Source organism: Bos grunniens, chromosome 11 (assembly GCF_055505025.1).
Source record: "Bos grunniens cultivar Pamir isolate PY7600 chromosome 11, Bosgru_T2T1.0, whole genome shotgun sequence".
Lineage (NCBI taxonomy): Eukaryota > Metazoa > Chordata > Mammalia > Artiodactyla > Bovidae > Bos > Bos grunniens.
The window spans coordinates 91,878,796-91,898,757 of NC_141175.1; the positions used below are offsets into that span (position 1 = coordinate 91,878,796).

General features: G+C 40.3%; 1 protein-coding gene across 13 annotated transcripts in view; it reads right to left on the reverse strand.

The window, feature by feature from the left end:
• LTBP1 (latent transforming growth factor beta binding protein 1) overlaps window positions 1-19,962 on the reverse strand; it is a 460,290-nt gene that overhangs the window by 296,085 nt on the left and 144,243 nt on the right. For all 13 annotated transcript variants that reach the window (XM_086327488.1, XM_086327485.1, XM_086327484.1 and 10 more), the window contains one exon: window positions 4,613-4,782. In XM_086327488.1, coding sequence (XP_086183614.1) covers window positions 4,613-4,782 — 170 coding nt within the window. Of the gene's footprint in view, window positions 1-4,612; window positions 4,783-19,962 lie in introns of those variants that run through there.

Sequence of the window (19,962 nt, forward strand, 5' to 3'; positions counted from 1 at the left end):
TGATGCCATCCAGCCATCTCATCCTCTGTCGTCCCCTTCTCCTCCTGCCCCCAATCCCTCCCAGCATCAGGGTCTTTTCCAATGAGTCAACTCTTCGCGTGAGGTGGCCAAAGTACTGGAGTTTCAGCTTTAACATCATTCCTTCCAAAAAACACCCAGGTCTAATTTCAATAGACAACTTTAAAATATAATTAACCTTTTTAAAAGCTAAGAGCATCTTGATAGGAAAACAATTAGAATAAACAATGAGAAACCTGATCTAAAAAGTCTACATTTCTAAAAATTTCCAAATATTAAACTGAGGTAAGAAGGGGAAAAAGTTGAGCAGGTAAATATTTAAATCAGAGATTCCCCAATTTCCCAGTTCAAGGACTGTATAATTTGCAAATTAATAGTCTAGGGAATTATTCCAGCTAAAGGGATGTTTCTCCTCATCCTAAAGCACTCTTTTATAAAAGTAACTCCACATTCTACCCTAGGAAGCTCTGCATTATTAACCCTGAGATAAAAAAATGTCCTTCCACCATTGACCATAATACAAATATTATTTTCTGGTTTCAATATTATTAAGCATCCCATGGTGTGTGTGTGTGTGTGTGTGTGTGTGTGTTTAAGCACAAAAGCAGATGGTCTGGGGTGAATACTTAATACCCTTACCCTCAAGGTCTTTTTCTAGTGCTTTATATCAAACTAATCTCTTTAAGTGTGAGATATTTGGGTTTGTACTTCAGTAGATACTAAGATAATCTGAACTGCTTTTATAAAATCATCTTTAAATGTTATCATCATGTCATTTCAACTTTCCTCCCTCTAGACTAAAAATATGAATTCTACTAAACCAAGCACAACAGAATTTGGTTTACACAGTCAAATCTGTCCTACAAATTACCAAAAAATGGGTAAAAATGGGTATGGGTAAAAGCAGACCTCCTCTACCCAACACCATTCTTAGCACTTTTCAGAGAACCAGTGGCCTCCATTTCTTGAAGCTTTTATAATTACTTATTTACTTGCAAATAACTAAGAATTTTCATGTTATTTTTAACATAACATGGGTTTACCATATTCACAGTTTGTGCAACCATCATAATCATTTAATTCCAGAACATTTCCATCAGCCCAAAAGAAACTCTCTAGCCATAAATGGTCACTCCCCATGGTAGTTGGCAAACTACAGTCCATGGGCCAAATCCAGCCAGCTATCTGACTTTAAAAAAAAAACAAAAACCTACCAGCTAAGAATTTTTAAATTTTAAATGTCTACATTTTAAATAGTTACATAAGTACCTATATTGTTGTTGTTTAGTCGCTCTAGGTTGTATCTGATTCTTTTGTGACCCCATGGAATGTAGCCCTCCAGGTTCCTCTGTCCATGGGATTTTCCAGGCAAGACTACTGGGGTGGGTTACCATTTCCTTCCTTAGGGGTTCTTCCCAATCCAGGGATGGAACCCACATCTCCTACTTTGGCAGGAGGATTCTTTACCACTGAACCACCAAGGAAACCCAGATACTTATATACAACATCCTCAATTTGCATATCAGCTCCCAATGCCTAAAATATTATCAGGTCCTTTAAGAAAAAGTCTGCAGACTTCTGCTCTAAATGATACTCATGCAAATTAAGCTCTAATAAGACCAATGAATAAAGAGAAACACTATTATTAACTTATCACTAGAGATATCCAGTAACCAGAGAACACTCAACCCAGGAAGGACAGTTACTAGGAAGTGACCCAGAAAACTGGTAAATGAATTAGATCAAAATAGGAAAAGCAACATGCAGACACTGGAGAGGGATGGTGAGTTATATCATCAAAACTTTAAAAGACTCCAATAAAGTATTGATTCCTCCTAGCAACTTGACAGTCTGTGTTTCCCAGCCTAGGCTACTCTACCTGGTGAGTGCTTCACTTAACACTTCAAACACATCTTGCTTTACTAAACTGATCACATACCCCCTCAACATTTCCCTGCTATTCTGACCAACTCCCTTCTCCCTCATCAAATGGCAACAGCAAATCTTTATTCACTGGCTCCTGCAGGGTTGCTGCCTCCTCCTATGATAAGCTGATTAAGTTACTCCATGCTTAGAGCTCTAGGTTCACATCCTTATTGAACAACTGTTATGGCATGTGTCACATTCCTTTTAATGGCTGAACAACCGATTGTAGGATGTGGTACATTTGTTTGTCCACTATCAGCTGAGGAACATTTTGGTAATGTTCACACTCTTTGGCTATTATGAATAATGCTGCTATGAACATTTGTATATAAATTATCAATATTATACCAAGTGGTCACCAGTTACTGTAGGCTACATTTTAAATATATACATATATATATATCCCATTTAAAGGGGGAAACAACATTTGTTCTTCTTAGTGTTTTCTCTAGTCCTCTCTGCTTCTCAAAAGCACTGCCAGTGGACTGTTATAACACACTAACCCCTCATTTTCATCCCAAGAAATAGCATGCCCACCTGATTGTATCACCTTCTATTTTTCCAGAGTCAGAATTATCTACTCTCTGTTGCACCTTCAAATCCTTCAGCATAATAAAGTAATCTGTTTGCATTTGATCCCTTTTATAAAGATTAAAGTGAAGTGATTAAACACTTCTGCCTTTTGCCTGGGAGGCAAACCCTGTACCTACTGAACAGCTGGATATAGGACAACAATACCTTTAGGTCCTTCTCCTGACACAGCTTTTACCTCCTGGATTCTAGTTTTAATCTTCCTACTGTTGTTCTCACTCAATCTTGGTGTTTTAGTGTCCTTAATAGTCCTGCCAAGTTATCTGTTTTCAAAACTTTGATTAGCCCTCCAGCTCTCAGTAGAGCTCTGGTCTCCAATGAAAATAGCCACATCTCTCACATGGTCCCTTCTATATACCCATCTGTTTGATTTAGTTCCTTGGCCTCTTTTTAAACACCAACTTTTGATGGGTTTGAGAGAGAACCCAAGAGTGATCATGATCAGTCTAAATTACTTAACTAGCTCCCCCCTATGGAGAAACTACATTTAAAAACATGATCAGTGGGACATTTATGGATAGTTCACATTCTCCTAAAATGTAATTTCATCTCCAACATTCTCCTAAAATGTAATTTCATCTCCCAAAACATAGTTCAACAAAGGTTTGAGAGTTTAAAACATACACAAACACACTCACACAAATATATGTACACACACAGTGTGAATTTTCATTTCAGTAATAATCAATAACCAACCCAAACCACAGTCTGGTCCCCAGTCTTAATATCAGAGATTCTCAAAGCATATTTTCTTGACATCTTCATGAAATTCAGAATTCTTTAATCAGTTTGATAGTAAGTTTTCAAAACCTCTTCCCATTACATTCTAATTTGGAGAGCCTCTACAAAATACAATCTACCTAAAGCTCCAAGAAAGTAAATTGTAGCTCTTTTTGATTTTTTAGATTGAGATTAGAAAAGTATTATATACTCAGGAAGACCTCTACAGAACAATCTACAAGCACTGATATCAAAGGATCTTTAAAAACAAGATGGATGCATCTATTGTTTTGCAAATATAACTTGGAAGTTATCTTGCCTAAAGGGCATGGAGATGATCTATACAATTTCTCCATTCTTCCCTCATTACCCCAAGAAATCACCTCAAACCATTGCTCTGGGTTCCAGCCTCAACTCAAGAGCACAGTTTTCTCAAAAGATGAAAAGTGTAATGTACACACATTATAATAGCCACTCTTTTTGTTAACTGACCAACCCTGGGAGGTGGGGGTGGGCCTTGGGAGTCAAGTCTGTAGAAACACAGTCTTCTGAAGTGCCGAACAGTAGCAAGAATTCTCTCAGCTCTCCACACTACCCTAGGTGGTGAAAGACCGTCCTTTTCAACCTCACAACTGGCATTCCCTTTCATTGCTTATGGCGCAGGCCATCCGTCAACGTGAGACAGAGCAGGAAGCTGCTGGAAGGCACGAGCATCCAACTCTCCCCTTTGAACGGTCTGCCGCCTCACTGAAGAACATTTTCTCCAGATGCTGCCAGCAGACACTCTGTAATACCTAAACCACAAATCATCCATTCCCCACCCTTTGCGCCAGGGCTCGTCCCTGAACTTCCCCCACAGTGAGATATTAACCACGCTGGCCACTGATACACTAGCTCTTTACAGACTCGGGAAAACCTGCCACACCGTCTAACTGATATAATAAAAACGTGGCCCTCCTAACATAAACATACCCACTGTAGGTGCACCTCGGAGTAACTCAGGACACTGCAGACATCTCACAAGGAACAAATCCTGGCTAACTCACCAAGGAAAATAGTTTATCGATGTAAACATGTCAGCCGTTCAACTGTACAGAAAATTAGAGCAAGTATCTTATGGAAATGGAACCACCTTGCAGAAACATATTTACAGGTGGCTCACTCCAGATTTTTCTGCCTTTCCTCTGAAGAAGGCAACTGTCTTGCTGTCTGATTGTTTTAGGAACCAGCATGGGTTTTTCGAAAAACAATTCTCGAATTTTATCTTCTGTGACACATTAAAGCCATCTACACAGAGCAAAGTGTTTCCAAACCGTGACTCTGTAACTTAGAGAGATGACTCACAGGACATACTCACACTGAAAAGGTGCTGGCACGTGATCCTGCCCGAATCTTAAAGGGAGCGAACCTTCAGTGGACTGCTCTCCAGAAATCACCTTCTGGGCTGTGAAGTATGTGGGCTTGAGCACGTATTCCTGGGTCTGGCCCTGATGTATCATCACATTCTGTGAAGACAGGGGTGTCCTCCTGCAAAGAAACAAAGGATAAGGAAATTAATAATGGACTTTTAACAGGCAACTAAGAACGAAGGAATAAGAAACCAGTTAAACTTAGAAAGGGGCATAAAAATGCCATGCCAGGCTAATTTTTTTCTTCAAAACTGTAGTCATGGCACATAAAGAACTAATCACTGACCTCCAGCAGAAAGGGGATCCTGTCTGTCTGTCTAGTCAAGCAGGATAAGGACATACAGGCCATCACTGATGGAATTTATCAAAGTATTTAAAAAGTGCAGCTACCAGGACTTCCTTGGTGGCCCAGTGGCTAAGACTCCGAGTTCCCAATGCAGGGGCCTGGCTTAGGTCCCTGGTCAGGAACCTAGATTCCGTGTGCCTCAACTAAAGATCCCACATGCCTCAACTAAGACCTAGTGCAGCCAAATAAGTAACATTTAATATAATATATTTAATTAATATAACTTATGTTAAGTATCAGTTCAGTTCAGTTCAGTCGCTCAGTCATGTCCGACTCTTTGCGACCCCGTGAATCACAGCACATCAGGCCTCCCTGTCCATCACCAACTCCCGGAGTTCACTCAGACTCACGTCCATCGAGTCAGTGATGTCATCCAGCCATCTCATCCTCTGTCGTCCACTTCTCCTCCTGCCCCCAATCCCTCCCAGCATCAGAGTCTTTTCCAATGATATTATATAATATATATTAAACACATAATATATATTAAACATAATATTTACTATAATATATAAATATACACCATAATTACTAGTCCTTAAGAACAGTAAGAATAACAACCTATTCTACCATTTAGTCCCTAAGACGTGTCTGACTCTTTAGTGACCCCATGGACTATAGCCTGTTAGGGCTGTCCCTTGGATTTCCCAGGCAAGAATATTGGAGTGGGTTGCCATTTCTTTCTCTAATAACAATATATGAAAATCTTATAATTTCATCAATGACATGAGTCAAGATCTGAGAATCTCCCTCCCACCCCCCACTCCGAGAGGATATATATACACACACACACACACACAAACTGATTCACTTCATTGAACAGCATAAGCTGGCTTCCCAGGTGGCTCAGTGGTGAAGAATCCACCTGTCAATGCAGGAGACACAGGTTCAATCCCTGAGTTGGGAAAATCCCCTACAGAAGGAAATGGCAAGCCACTCCAGTATTCTTGCCTGGAAAATCCCATGGACAGAGGAGCCTGGTGGGCTACAATCCATGGGTCACAAAGAGTCAGACACAACTGAGTGACTAAGCATGAGCATAGCAGAAACTAACAACACTGTAAAGCAATTATACTCCAATAAAAAAAAAAAAACCTCTGAGGACTGTTGAACACAATTACTGTGCTTTCAGCCTCCTGGGTGAAACTTTTTGTCTTCTGTGACAGTTCTCTACTGCTGCATGTACTGTATACTTTAAAATAAGCCTTCATCCAGATTTAATCATTCCATGATGGACTGAAATCATTCACTAAGACAAACAATGGAAAATATAAAGATATACCAATTAATTCCAGAAAACACAAACTTGCTAAAATTGTTGGGACAGAGAATTTTAATAGCAAACCGAGACTTTGGAAGGAAACCTTCTCTCTAGTGTGGTCTTGAATTTTATCAATTGTGACATGTTAAAGCCATTTGAACTGAATATTTCCAAACTACCATACGTTGGGAAAATGGTTGACTGGGTTATACTCAAACTAATAAAGTGCCAGGAAAAACTCAAAGACGGGCCCTAATGAGAGATTATATGAACAAGACAAAGAAATGACACAACTGGTGAGTATGAATGATAAATCATCAAGCCACCAAAAACACCCACACAGTGTCTCATCAAAAGCAGTAGCAGAGTCTTGAATAAATCCAGCCTTTTGGGTTCACTGCAGTTGGGATGGATGAGCTATTCTGTGAGACCAGGCATCCATGAGACAAAGGAACAAGAGAGGCTGGGATTAAGGGTGCTCCCCTCTTAGCCAGTCAGTGATCTAAGTCTCACTTTCAACCCTGCAGTCCCAGGAAAGCCTAGGAAAATACATCTTGTGCCTAGATTTTCCCAGACTTAATGCCATGGAAGGACATTCCCTTTGTCACCAGACAAATGACTTAAGTTACTAAAAGCCTAAGGCTTAACATTGTAAACACTTTTGTTTTGATGATGTAAGTGTTGATTTGAACTTTAAGTATGTTTGACTGGGATGAAGTAGAAAATGGAACAGCTGGACACATCTGGTGGTGACTGATAAGAACCACAAGGCAACTCCGTTGGTCTTGTCGAAAGGAAAAGTCCTCTTTTTCATCTCAGAGGCAACTCGCTCCCCAGCCACGCTGTCAACCTCATCACTATGCTGCTGGGACCTGCTGAGAGATGTTCAGGCCTGACTCCCATTCAGAGGAGGACAGCCCAGCATTCCAAAAGACCTTAGAGCTGGAATAACTAATTCCTGCTCTGACCACTGCCAAGGAGACTGTGGGCTCTGCCTTCTAAGGTGAGGTCCTCCCTTTCTCTCCCCTCTGAATCATGGAAGTGAGAGGCAGCAATAAATGAGCTGAAAGTACAGATGTGTAGAGGCTGCTTTTCCCTAACATAACAGAAAGGTAATGAACAAATACATCTCCTTCCCTTTCCTCCAATGTGAGGACGTAAATAAATACTTGTGCTCACAAAGACACACAGACATATGAACAGACAGGCCATTTCATCTCATCGCCTCATGAAGATCCCAAGCCACAAGAAGTGACACCACGTGGGGGCAAGTCAAGGCCACTGTCCACTCAGTCATTCCACTAACAGATAGTAAGCGAAATCACCATTTTACTCTCTCGTCCTCATTTTCTCCTTCATAGCTGGCATCTGTCTTTTCCTCTAATTTCACCCTTCACAGTTATTGCCTCTTTGGACCATCTCTCAGCCTTCCAAATACATACACACACACACACACACACACACATTCAGTTCAGTCACTCAGTCATGTCCAACTCTTTGCAACCCCATGGACTGCAGCATGCCAGGCTTCCCTGTCCATCACCAACTCATGGAGCTTGCTCAAACTCAAGTCCTTCAAGTCAGTGATGCCATCCAACCATCTCATCCTCTGTCGCCCCCTTCTCCTCCCACCTTTGATCTTTCCTAGCACCAGGGTGTTTTCAAATGAGTCAGTTCTTCACATCAGATGGCCAAAGTATTGAAGCTGAAGCTTCAGCATCAGTCCTTCCAATGAATACTCAGGACTGATTTCCTTTGGGATGGACTGGTTTGATCTTGCAGTCCAAGGGACTCTCAAGAGTCTTCTCCAACACCACAGTTCAAAAGCATCAACTCTTTGGCTCTCAGCTTTCTTTATAGTCCAACTCTCACATCCATACTTGACTACTGGAAAAACCATAGCCTTGACTAGATGGACCTTTGTTGGCAAAGTATGACCATTGCTTTGGGAAGAAAAAAATCTCCTTTCAGTTGAGAGTTTTCTCCTCTCTTCCCTCATCCCTTTACATTAAAAAAAAAAAACAAAAAAAAAAAAACTCAATAATCACTAATGAAAATCAGATTTCTAATAGCATTATACAAAATTCAAGGGAAAGGCAAAAATGTTTAAAGAAATTAGGTTAAAATGAAAACTAAAGGACCTCTGGCTCAAAATGTATTTGGGGCACCCATATATTTTCCCTTCCTGCAAAAAAAGCCCTAAAAGTTATAGGTAAGGAATAAAACAAGAAATCCAGAGTTGACATTTGGCTATTAATCAATAGGACAGCCACATTCGTCACTGAAACATTAAAATACTGTTCTGTCAAACATCTACTGTCCCAAGCCCTCAGTGTTCCTCCTTCCTCAAGACACTGGCCTCCCCAAGATATCAACTCAGTCTCACAAGTAAGAAATTCACATTTGACAGAGCTAGAGAGCTTGGGGTCTCGGCTCCAACATCCTCTCTAATGTGTGGGTCAGGTACTGACCAAAGATACTAAAAAGGTTTCACATCGTTCATTCAACACACAGGAAACATTTCCGCAAACCTGTAAGAGATCAAGGCAGACTGAGAAATGTTGACTGTTATAGCAGGAAGGAAGCCATGCCTAAGTATTTTAACTTCTTTTATCTCAACCAACGGCAAGAAGAACATTTTACATGGAGATCCAGTGCACATTCATACCTATGTTTTTTAATACAGCTAAGTATTATAAAACAGTATCTATCCTTATGATGCAAATGACACAAATATCTTCTAATTCTTTTAAATGCCAGTCTTGAACCACTACATTGATGTCAAGACTTCTTGACTCCTAACAGGTCACAAGGCAGCTTAAAGATGGTGGTCTAAAAACCACATCGTGAGTACAGGCTCAGAGGAAGCCGTCTTCCCGGGAGACCATGGGCAGCTTCTGGATACTCAAACCAGGTAAAGCACAGGGTGACAAGGAGAAGTAGGGCTGAACACTCATGTCTTCACTAAAAAGGCTACATATGAAAGCAGCCGCTCTCCCCAGTTCAAGCAAAGAAACGGCCAAAGTCGGGCTTCTACTCCCATCAGGGAAAAAGATGAGTCTTCTCTGAAAGAATGGAACTGTGTGGTATAAACCACAAAGTTTACTCCCCCAGAGTAAGGCCCTCTCATTCTGGTGTTTGGAGATCCCCTAGCTTCAAGACTAGTTCCCCATGTTTCTCCATAAAAGGAAGGTTGCCAGGCAACCAGGAGGACAGGGAGCTTCAGGAGAATAATTCTAGGAGGGAGAGGGGGAGTCATGAGAATGGAAAACATGATTTCGATGTTGGAGAAACTTGATCCTATATATATGCAATTGATGGAATGGAAACAGAGAATCCATACCCACTTGATGCTAGGAACACACTCCTTCAAACAGCACAGAGGTATTGGAAATGGACAGACACAGAGGGAGCAACCTAAGCACCCTATGCTCCGCTTTGCCTTGAGTGGAACACCCACAGACAATATTGCAAAAAACAACTCATGTATCCAACTTAGGTGATATAAATGCACATGTTTAGCTGGAGGAGGTTGGCAGATTCTGGAAGGGAAGGGAAGACTAGGAGAGTCACTGCCCTCATCTTACAGAATGTAGGGTCATGAGAGAACATTCACAACCTTAAGCCATGAGGATGACAGAAGAGGAAACAGAGGCTGCAAGAGGCAGTGAAACTCTGAAAAGTACACAACTCTTTTGAGAGGTAGGGTGAGGGGCAAGAGGTGAAATGAGTAAGCTGACTCTTCATCTCCTATGGCAAGAAGTTTTTAGACAACATCTAAAGGGAATAAATCCCCAACTGGCCAGAGGTCACTACCAGAAGGGGTAATAGGACTTGAGGATTAAATTAAGGTGTGAAGAGAAACAAAAGGAAAAGGAGCCAAGTGAAGATGAAGGTTTCCAGCCTGGTTGACTGGACAGGTATTTTTGGCTCAAGTCCAAGACAAAAAGCAAAGGCAAAGAGGTCTGCGGAGTCAGTGTGATCAGGAAAAAGGGCCCATGTGCAAGGGAGAGAATTATGTTTGTTCGGGAGATAGAAATATGGGGTGGCTCTCTGGGGAGAAGATACAGAAAGCCTCTGGGTTTAGTGATGTTCTAAGAGGGGCCAATTTATTCAAAGGCAGAAAGAAAAACTATGGAACTACCCTCTTGGAGGATAGTCACACTTAGTGGTAGGGACATAAAGAGAAAATGTGAAGAAAAAAATCAGGAGCAGTTAAAAACAAGAGTAACACAGATGCAGAAATGACAAGCGAAAGAAAGTTTCTAGGTGGAAGGTAAAGAGAACCACCTGAAAACTGCTGCAAAAAAAGCAGGGAAATAATCAATTAGTAAAAGGCCCCTGGGTTGGGTTGCAGGTTGCCAGCCCCCTGGGCAGTGTTATTTTATCAACATTAGTGACAGGAGTGAGACTGCATTGGGTCCTACTTGGTGGGTGCTGTACTAGTGACCCTCGGAAAAGGAGAAAAGTATGGCACCCCACTCCAGTACTCTTGCCTGGAAAATCCCATGGATGGAGGAGCCTGGTAGGCTGCAGTCCATGGGGTCGCTAGGAGTCGGACACGACTGAAGCGACTTAGCAGCAGCAGGCCAGAAGTTAGGGGTACAGCCAGGCATCTGAAGACCTGAATCTGTGGAAACCTCTGTATCTCTGTGAGCAGAAGGGAAACAATTACATAAAACTTCTTTCCTTAAAAGAAAGGATTAGTCACACACTGTTTACACTTCTGCCTTCATAGTGGCAATTTTTGGCCTAAGAATGGACTAAATTTTTCCATATTTCCACTAAATCCATTATTTGACCTGTGGAGTGGGTGGGAGGATCTGGCAAAGCCCAAGCCCCTTTCCACTTAAGAGCTGTGGACCTCACAGAAGGGAGCCTCCAACAGGCCATAAAATGCTTCCCCCAGAAGGCGGGTTCTGACGGAAGTGAACTCTTTCCCTTACAGTTAAGGCATTCAGGTTTATCATCAGGATGAAAGAAAGAAAAAAAAAAAATCGGGAGAGCAAACTGCTGCCACAGAGAAGTCATCTCCAGTCTTTCAGCGCCTGCTTCTCGTCACAAAATTCATGCTATCGTATGTGCCCTGGTTGTGTTCCAAGCTGCTCAGAAGCGTGGGTGAATGCTCTTCAAAGAACAGAATACACCAAAGTAAATGAGAAATGTGAGCTATGATTTGATGGAGAAAGGCTCTTTCCGGCAACGTTCAAGGACAATATGCACGTAGAGATGGACAAAGACAAATAAACCTTTAGGAAGAGGTCGCAAGGTAGCTTCTCTCTCTTTCTCACACACGCACAGGTAAGACGAGACAAGTGTTTGTTGTCAGCAGCCCCATTCATAGGAAATTATCTATCCAAACCAGAAAAAAAAAAAAAAAAGAGGACATAAAAGGCTGCTGATGAGACTAAAAGACTGCACAGACAGCACAGACTTCCAGTAACAGTAAGTGAGGCCTGGAGCATGCCAGAACAAACACGGCAAAAGGAAAATGAAACAAGCAAACACAGTGGTGAGAAGAGGAGGAGCGTGAAGATTACACTGAAAATATCTATGCAGGGAATGGACTGGGAAAAGCCTTAGATTTCAAATGAGATGAGAAAGACAAAGAGATTGAAAAAACACAATGAAAGAAGGTAGATATTGGGGGTGGGGTGGAAAAGACAGGGAAATTGAACTTTGGGGGTCATGAATAAACACAGTGAACACAACCAAGTGGAACCAATTTTCTATTTATCGGTGGTTCTTAACTGGGGGTGATTCTGCCTCTTGACCAAGAGGAGGCATCTGTAATTATCAGGACTGGGAGGTAAGCTGTTTACATCTTATGGGTAGAAGCCTGGGATACGACTAAATATCCAACCATGTACAGGACAGTCCTTCACAAGAAAGAATTATCTGGCTAGAAATATTAACAGTTCTGAAGCTGAGAAACACTGCTGTAACCATGAGCTATTATCACAAAATAATAATGGACACCTGAGAAAAGAGCCTCTGGGGGCAGCAATGAAGCTGTCCACAGAAATGATGCAGTCAGGCACATAACGATCTAATGACATTAGCTGCTGCTGCTGCTAAGTCGCTTCAGTCGTGTCCGACTCTGTGCGACCCTATAGACGGCAGCCCACCAGGCTCCCCCGTGCCTGGGATTCTCCAGGCAAGAACACTGGAGTGGGTTGCCGTTTCCTTCTCTGATGCATGAAAGTGAAAAGTGAAAGTGAAGTCGCTCAGTCGTGTCTGACTCTTAGCAACCCCATGGACTGCAGCCTACCAGGCTCCTCTGTCCATGGGATTTTCCAGGCAAGAGTACTGGAGTGGGGTGCCATTGCCTTCTCCTATGACATTAGATTTGACAGTAAAAAAAAGTATAAAAAATATACAGGCTCCTCCTGTGCCTTTTGAAATCCCCATTAAGACAGGAAGGTGGCCCTATACTCAAGTTGCTGGGGTGCTGTGGGTGTCAGGAATGCTAGAACATCACTAGGGTGGCCAAGAAAAAAGTCATTTTTATTAGAACACCTCAAAGGAACAGTATAGAATGCGGCTGGAGAAAACCCTTGAATAAACTGCCTAGCATTGGGATGAGGGTGTGCCATGAAGACATGTAACAGCTGGATAGTCACCAAAGTGCTTTCTGAGGGAGGTGAGTCCCATCGACTGTATGGCTTTGGTTAGGCCAAGAAGGTCAGACACATCTACGGCCAGACATGAATCACCTGGGATAATGACGAAGAAAGCCTCAGTGCTGGAGCGCCACCTCTCCACGCTACCCTTCCCCTCACAGCCCTCACACTCTCCACTGCAGCCGTTTGTCTGATCGCACACGCCACACGCTGGCCTGTTCCGTGTCCTGGAACAGCCCTGGTTAGGAGAGTCTTCGGGACCTGACTGCTACATGAGAACATTCAAGGAATTCTCCAACCCTCTAATCCCAAGTTCCTAGAGGAGAGAAGACATAATAACAAAGAGTTATAACGAAGAGACTCCAAGAAGCAGAGTGAGCATGGTCTCCTCTTAGGATGTTTAATAATCATAACACTTGGGAGACTTTTTAAAAAATGAAATGGTAAATCAATTATTCTCCAATTCAAAAGAATTTTTAATGAACTGCAATTAAGTGCTTAAAAAATAGAAATGGTCTAAATTCAATGAAACATCAAAGGTTTTCAGAATGGATAAAAAGACCCAGTTCTTGGACCTACTGCTTACAACAATTCCATTTTAAATATAAAGACACAAATGGGTTAAAAACAAAAGGATGAAAAAGAGAGGCAAAACATTTAACATGAATCAGAAAAAAAAAAAACGTGCAGTGGCAATGTTAGTAACAGGCAAAGTAGATTTCAGAGCAAAGAATATTTTCGAGGATAAAAAGCATTTCATAAGAATAAGGGTCAATTCATCAAGAGGACACAAGAATCCTAAACAGTTGTGAACCGGATAACAGAGCTTCAAAATAAGCAAAGCAAAAACTTAAAAAGGTCATGAGAAACAGATAAAACTTTCAGTTTTAATTGTGGTTCACTACCTTTCAATTGACAGAACAAGTACACAGAAAGTCAGTAAGGATACAGAAGAGTTCAACAGCGCTACCAACTAGCTTAACCCAACTGACTTTCACAAACCAAACTTCAAAATAACCAACGGATCAAAGAAAATCAAAAAGGAAATAAAAATTATTTTGAACTGAATGAAAACAAAAACACAACCTATCCAAATTTATGGGATGCTGCTAAACCACTATACTAAGGAGTAAATTTGTACTAAATATCTACAGTACAAGAGATGTCTCAAATCAATGACTTTAACTTCCAAATAAAGAAATCAGCAAAAATGAAAATAAAACCCAAAATAAAAAGAAATGAAATAAAAATCAGAGCATAAATCAATGAAATTGGGGGCAGGGAGTCAATAAAAGCTGTTTGAGAAGATCAGTAAAACTGACAAATCTCTGGCTAGATTGATACACAAAAAGAGAAGACAAGATACCAATATTAGAAATGAGAGAGAAGGTCAAAAGATCTAATGAAGCAATCTGGAGGAGCTTCCATTAGCCAAAGAATAACTGGAATGGATTGAATTATTTGAAATATGTTTAAATGTATCCATGCATTAAAAACAAAAAAAAACTAAGTCACCACTGTAAGATGTCAATCAACTCATTTGAAAACTGGCCAACAACTAGCATCATACCTTCATGTGATGGTTAATTTTATGTTTCAACTTGGAGGGTATTTTTGGATGAAACTAACATTTATCTTGGTGGACTGTGAGTAAGCAGATTGCCCTCCATCATGTGGGTGAACCTCATATGATGAGCTGAATGTCTGAACAGAACAAAAAGACCAGCCTTTCCAACTAAGAAGGAATTCTGCAGCAGACTACATTCTAACTTTACCTGCACCGTTGGTTCTCCTGGGTCTCTGTCAGCCCTCACTTCAAATCTGGACTTGCCAGCCTCCAAAACAACATGGATCAATTTCTTAAAATAACCTCATTATATGTAGTGTATACACACATGCACACACACACCCTCATATATGCACATACGCAATTGGTTTTGTTCCTCTGCAGAGCTCAATACTTTTACTTGCTACTTTTTTTCTTACTTTTACCGCACTACTTTTTCTATTCAAACTGAACCTCAAGCAAACAACTGAGGAAAAGAAAGCTGGTTTGCAAAGTTTTTCTAGCAGAAAAAGGATAGAATTAAAACACCGTATTTGCTACCCCTACAGAAGTGTGTGACATCACAAAAAGAAATAACATGGAAGAGCATATTGCCACTTAGGAAGTAGTCCTACCAAAAATCAAACCTGAATGTTATTAAGCCCCTAGACCTACACACCACTTACAGCAAATTCAAGGGGCAGGATACATGTTAATTTCCCAGCATCACAGTCAGCAAAATCACAGTTCAATGAAGAGATTTCAAGGAAATAGAGAGGGAAGAGGGACTCACAGATCAAAATATGTAAGACACAGACTGTCATCACAATGAACATTTTTTTAATTCCAATCTAAACTAATAAGCCATAAAAAAAAACTTATGAAACACTTAGGGACATTTACCTGGATTCTTAATGATAATTTTTATTAATTATCTTTTGGTGGGCTAAAGGTCTTAGGGGGGATGTGTTAAGAGACCTTATCTTTTACAGATATATGGCAAAAATATTTACAGATTGACTTCAAACAATCAGGGAGAAGAAGAAAAATAGGCAGGCTACAGAAGAACACAACCAGCTCTGAACTGATAAAATGGTCTTTTGAGGTTTCTTCATTCTGTTTTCTCTGTTTCTGTGTGTTTAAACCATTCTCAAAGAGTTTACAAAATGCAAGTCTATGAAATTATCTTCTCTAATTTTTTAAACCTGTATCAAATGAGATCATCTATTTACAAGTACTTTGAAAAGTAGGGGGGGGGGAATCAATAAAACTGGAAGAAAAAAGTTGAAAAGTTGAAAACACTACTTATGTGTTAGGTAGCAATATTACCTAGTATTTACAAAAAGAAACAGCAAGAGAGAGGGGGAAAAAAAAGATAAAAAGTTCCAACAATGTTCATCTCCACTTTTCTTCTAAGTATCAAAGCTACACACTAATAAGGCAGATATCCTATCCACAATGGATGAGGTAACTGTTCAAAACCTCCGAAAAGCACAGATGACTGTACTTACTCAGTTCAAGGTTTTGATGATTTATTTAGCAAGTCACCATGGAAGGAAATAATAACCAAAGTCCTTAGTTTTGTCAAAAATGAGCTGCTACATTTGGTTCCTTGGGACTGAGCACCCTGAACACAAATTTGAAAGCAATTACAGCCATGTCCTATTTATCTAAACTAAGAGAGGCCAGAGTAAATCTAACTAAATATAATCCAAGAAAAATGCAAAATGTAAACAATAATTAAGGGCTTCTATGCTACTGAGGAAGTGTCAACTGCAATGCTTTTTCATCAAATTCTAGGATCCAAATTCTAACTCTACCACCTGCCAAGGGAAGGAAGGGAAGATTATCTCAATTTTCTCATTGCAATATAAGGGGAATGATACTTAACTCACAAAGTGAAAGACAACATGAAATGGAATTCTTTTTAAACGTAGGAAAATACCCAGCACAATACCTGATGCACACCCAAAGGTGTCGGATTTCTTTCACTCCCCTACACCAGCAAGGGCAACGAAATACTACTGGATTTCACCCCTCTGGTAAAATTCATATTCGGAGACTGCTCAAACGAACAGTTAAAAGCAGTATTTATTTCAAAAAAAAATGTTTATTAAAAAAAAACTCTGGTTATGTGTAAATATTGAGTTTGGAATTTACAGTCCCATGCAGCACCCCTTACGTCAGCTACCTGTACAGTTACACCTACAACTGAGAGACCTCCACCAGTTTCCAATACAGTGAAGGGACCCAGCACCACAGCCACTATGGAATGCAGTTTGGCAGTTCCTCAAAAAGCTACAGCCAGAATCAGACGGTCCAGCAATTCCACTCCCAGGTACATGCCCAAAACAAGCTGAAAACAGAGACTCACACACATACTTACACACCAATGTTCACTGCAGCATCATTCATAATAGGCAAAAGGGAGAAACAACCCAAAGAATGTCCTTTGACAGAAGAGTAAACAAAATGTGAGATGCACAGAATGAAATATTACTCAACCATAAGGTATGAAGTTCTGATACATGCTATAGCCTAGAAGAACCTGGAAAACATAATGGGAAGTGAAATAAGTCAGATCCAAGAGGACAAATTCTGTATGATTCCACTTAAATGAGAGGCAAACGTAGAGAGACAAAGGTAGAACAGAGGTTACCAAAAAACGGTGGGAGGGAGGTGGTGCTGTATAATTTAATAGGTAGAGAGCTTCTGTTTGCAGTGATGAAAGTTTAAGAAGAACAGAGGTGCTGGCTGCCCAACAACATGAATGTAATTAAGGCCAATGGCTTGTACGCTTAGAAAGGTTAAAAATGGCCAATTTAGTGATATTTGCCACAATTTTTTTAAAACTATGTACAAAAAGACCCCAGATTTCTCACAAACAAACCCAAAAATAAAAAATAAATTTAAAGAATTAAAAACCAGTGGAAGAGGTAAGAAAAAGGCAGGTTTCTTATGCTTCCTATTCCCCACCCTTCAGTATTTCTAGACAATGAAAAGGTAAGTCTTGTTCATCTCGGTCAATTCCAAATGTTTTCATTTCCTTTCAGCCTGCTGCTTAAGATGTAATTCCCAGTAATAATCAGGTATATGCATCTAATCCCCCACGTTATCACTTCAATTTTCCCCCCTCCTGCTTCACTTTGGTAGCTACACTTTGGTAGCTGCTCCGTACACCACATGATGAGATTTCAGCCTCAGCTGCCATAATGTTACATTCTCCAGTGACCCACGTCTTACAACACTGCAAGGAATTAAAGTCTGGTGGGCCAGATGTGGGAAATAAATATCCACTTGTCTGGAAAGCCTTTCATACCTAACTTTGCTCATTCTCCGAATTCTTCTCCCACAGCATTGTGAAAGCTCTTGTATCCACATGAATTTTGAGTTGGCTCTCCATCATGGACCCCAGAGGCAGCTACAAGAGACATTCATGGCTTTAGGGTTGGGATGTTAACACTACACACTCCCTTCTCATTACCTGTAAACCTGGAAGAATGAAAACAATCGTGGGAACATGTCAAACAAGCTGTTCTTCCGCAATCTTTCCACTTCCTAGCCAGAACCTTCCTTATACTGAGCTCTGAGACAGGCATCTAGAGAGTCAAAAATGGGTATAATGGAACAAAGATACAAATGCTCATTCCTCCAGGACACGGCATCCACAGCACTCAAGATGGAGAAAGGAAAAACACTGGATCGGATTTTGGAAATTCAAATTATCCTTCTGCCTGTGCCACTGAATCTCTGAGAGCCATGGATTAAATTCCTCTAAGTCTGCTCCCTCATTTATAAGGTGTAAAGCTCTGAGACGACCTCAAAGTTCCTCAGCTCTGAAACTCAGTTATAAGCACATCAAGAACTGTAGCTGCAAGACTGTTCTCTGATCATATCAACAAATATTTCATATGGGAAACCACTTTTAATGCAATATACATATAAATATTTGCTCAAAGGGGGAAGAGAATTTCTCAGGGCTTTATTCCCATATTCAAGCTAAATTAAAAAAAGGGGAAAGTTTTTTTATTTTTAAGGTGAATGTAATAAACTCTGTTTTTCCCAAATGGCCTTGCTTTTTTTTCTATTACAATTGCTGCTAAACTAGGTCACCTAAGTAATAAATATTGAAAGCATTTAACCAAATTCAAACATCTGTTCCATTCCTCTTTCAGAGTCTGATCCAGCTGAAATAAAATATCCACTGCCCTACAGGACCTGCAAGATCCACACTGCTGGAAATGATGTTTTCCTACAGCCAGTATCACCTAGTGAAAAAACACAGCCTATTTCAAGAAGTCTGAAGCAAGAGGAGGACAAAACTATAGGAGAGACAGCAAAATGCAATCAAGTAAATCTTGCCCTGTTGGATAATCCCATAGTAGGGCAACGGGCTCATAACAAGCCTTGGTTGGGTACGTGCCCAAGTTAAGCCCCTGCACAGCAGGCTGATCCAGAGAACATGGTGAAAGCTGTGCCACCTCAGCTCCTGTATACACTAGGAGAACTTTGCTCTCACAGCAGCTGCCATATTTTGCATTGGAATTTCTAAGCAGATAATTCAAATTTAACTTTGGGAAAAATTATGTTGACCTTAGAAAACAGAAATTGGCTTGTATATAAAGAGACATCATAAATAACGTTAATAATTATATAAGAGATCAGAAAAGGTACCTGCAATGCACAGAGAAATAAGGGAATGAGATGCCAAGGTCTCTTCTAAATTAACAGCACTGCAAATGGTAAATCAACGGGAACAAAACCCAGTAAGAAAATGGACAAAGGACACAAACATGGAATTCCCTGAAGAGAAAATTCAGAAGACTGATTAGATGTCCTGCCTCACCAGGAATGCAAACTTAAAACTGCATTTTGCACCCACTCTGCCAAGACTTTTTCAAATCACCAAAATGTGAGAGGCAAAAATGGAACTATGTCTGACATGGACACAAAACGGAAGAAGAAGAATACTCTCTGGCATCACTGGTGAGAATATGAGTTCTAAGACTTTGGAGGTCAATCTAGAAAAACAAATTCAAGATATCCAATGACCTAATAATCGCATCCTTTATACTTTAAAAAAATAAATCCCAATACATAAGGATACATATACTTAACACGTTTACTGAATCATTGTTTACAACAGCAAAAAAAAGTAAGCATACTGAAAATAAGCTGAACGGCCAATAGAAGAATAGTTCAATAAGTCAGTACATTTACAACACGGAACATTATATGACCATTAAAAATGAATTTTACCTATGTTGGAGGATTTTCTACAACCTATTTTATGTTATAAAATCAAGATGCAGAAACATTCATATGTCCTCGTTTATGAGGCAATAAGGAGCTTCATAAATGACTATATGGATATGGGGAACACAGTGTAGCTTATTCACTAGATTATTAGGTTATCCATGAAGGGGTGTAGTATGGTTCAAGTCAGGAGGAATAATAGTAAAGCTGAAAAACAAGATTGAATTTTACAGCTGTACAAAATTTTTAAAGACATGATACTCCAGTTG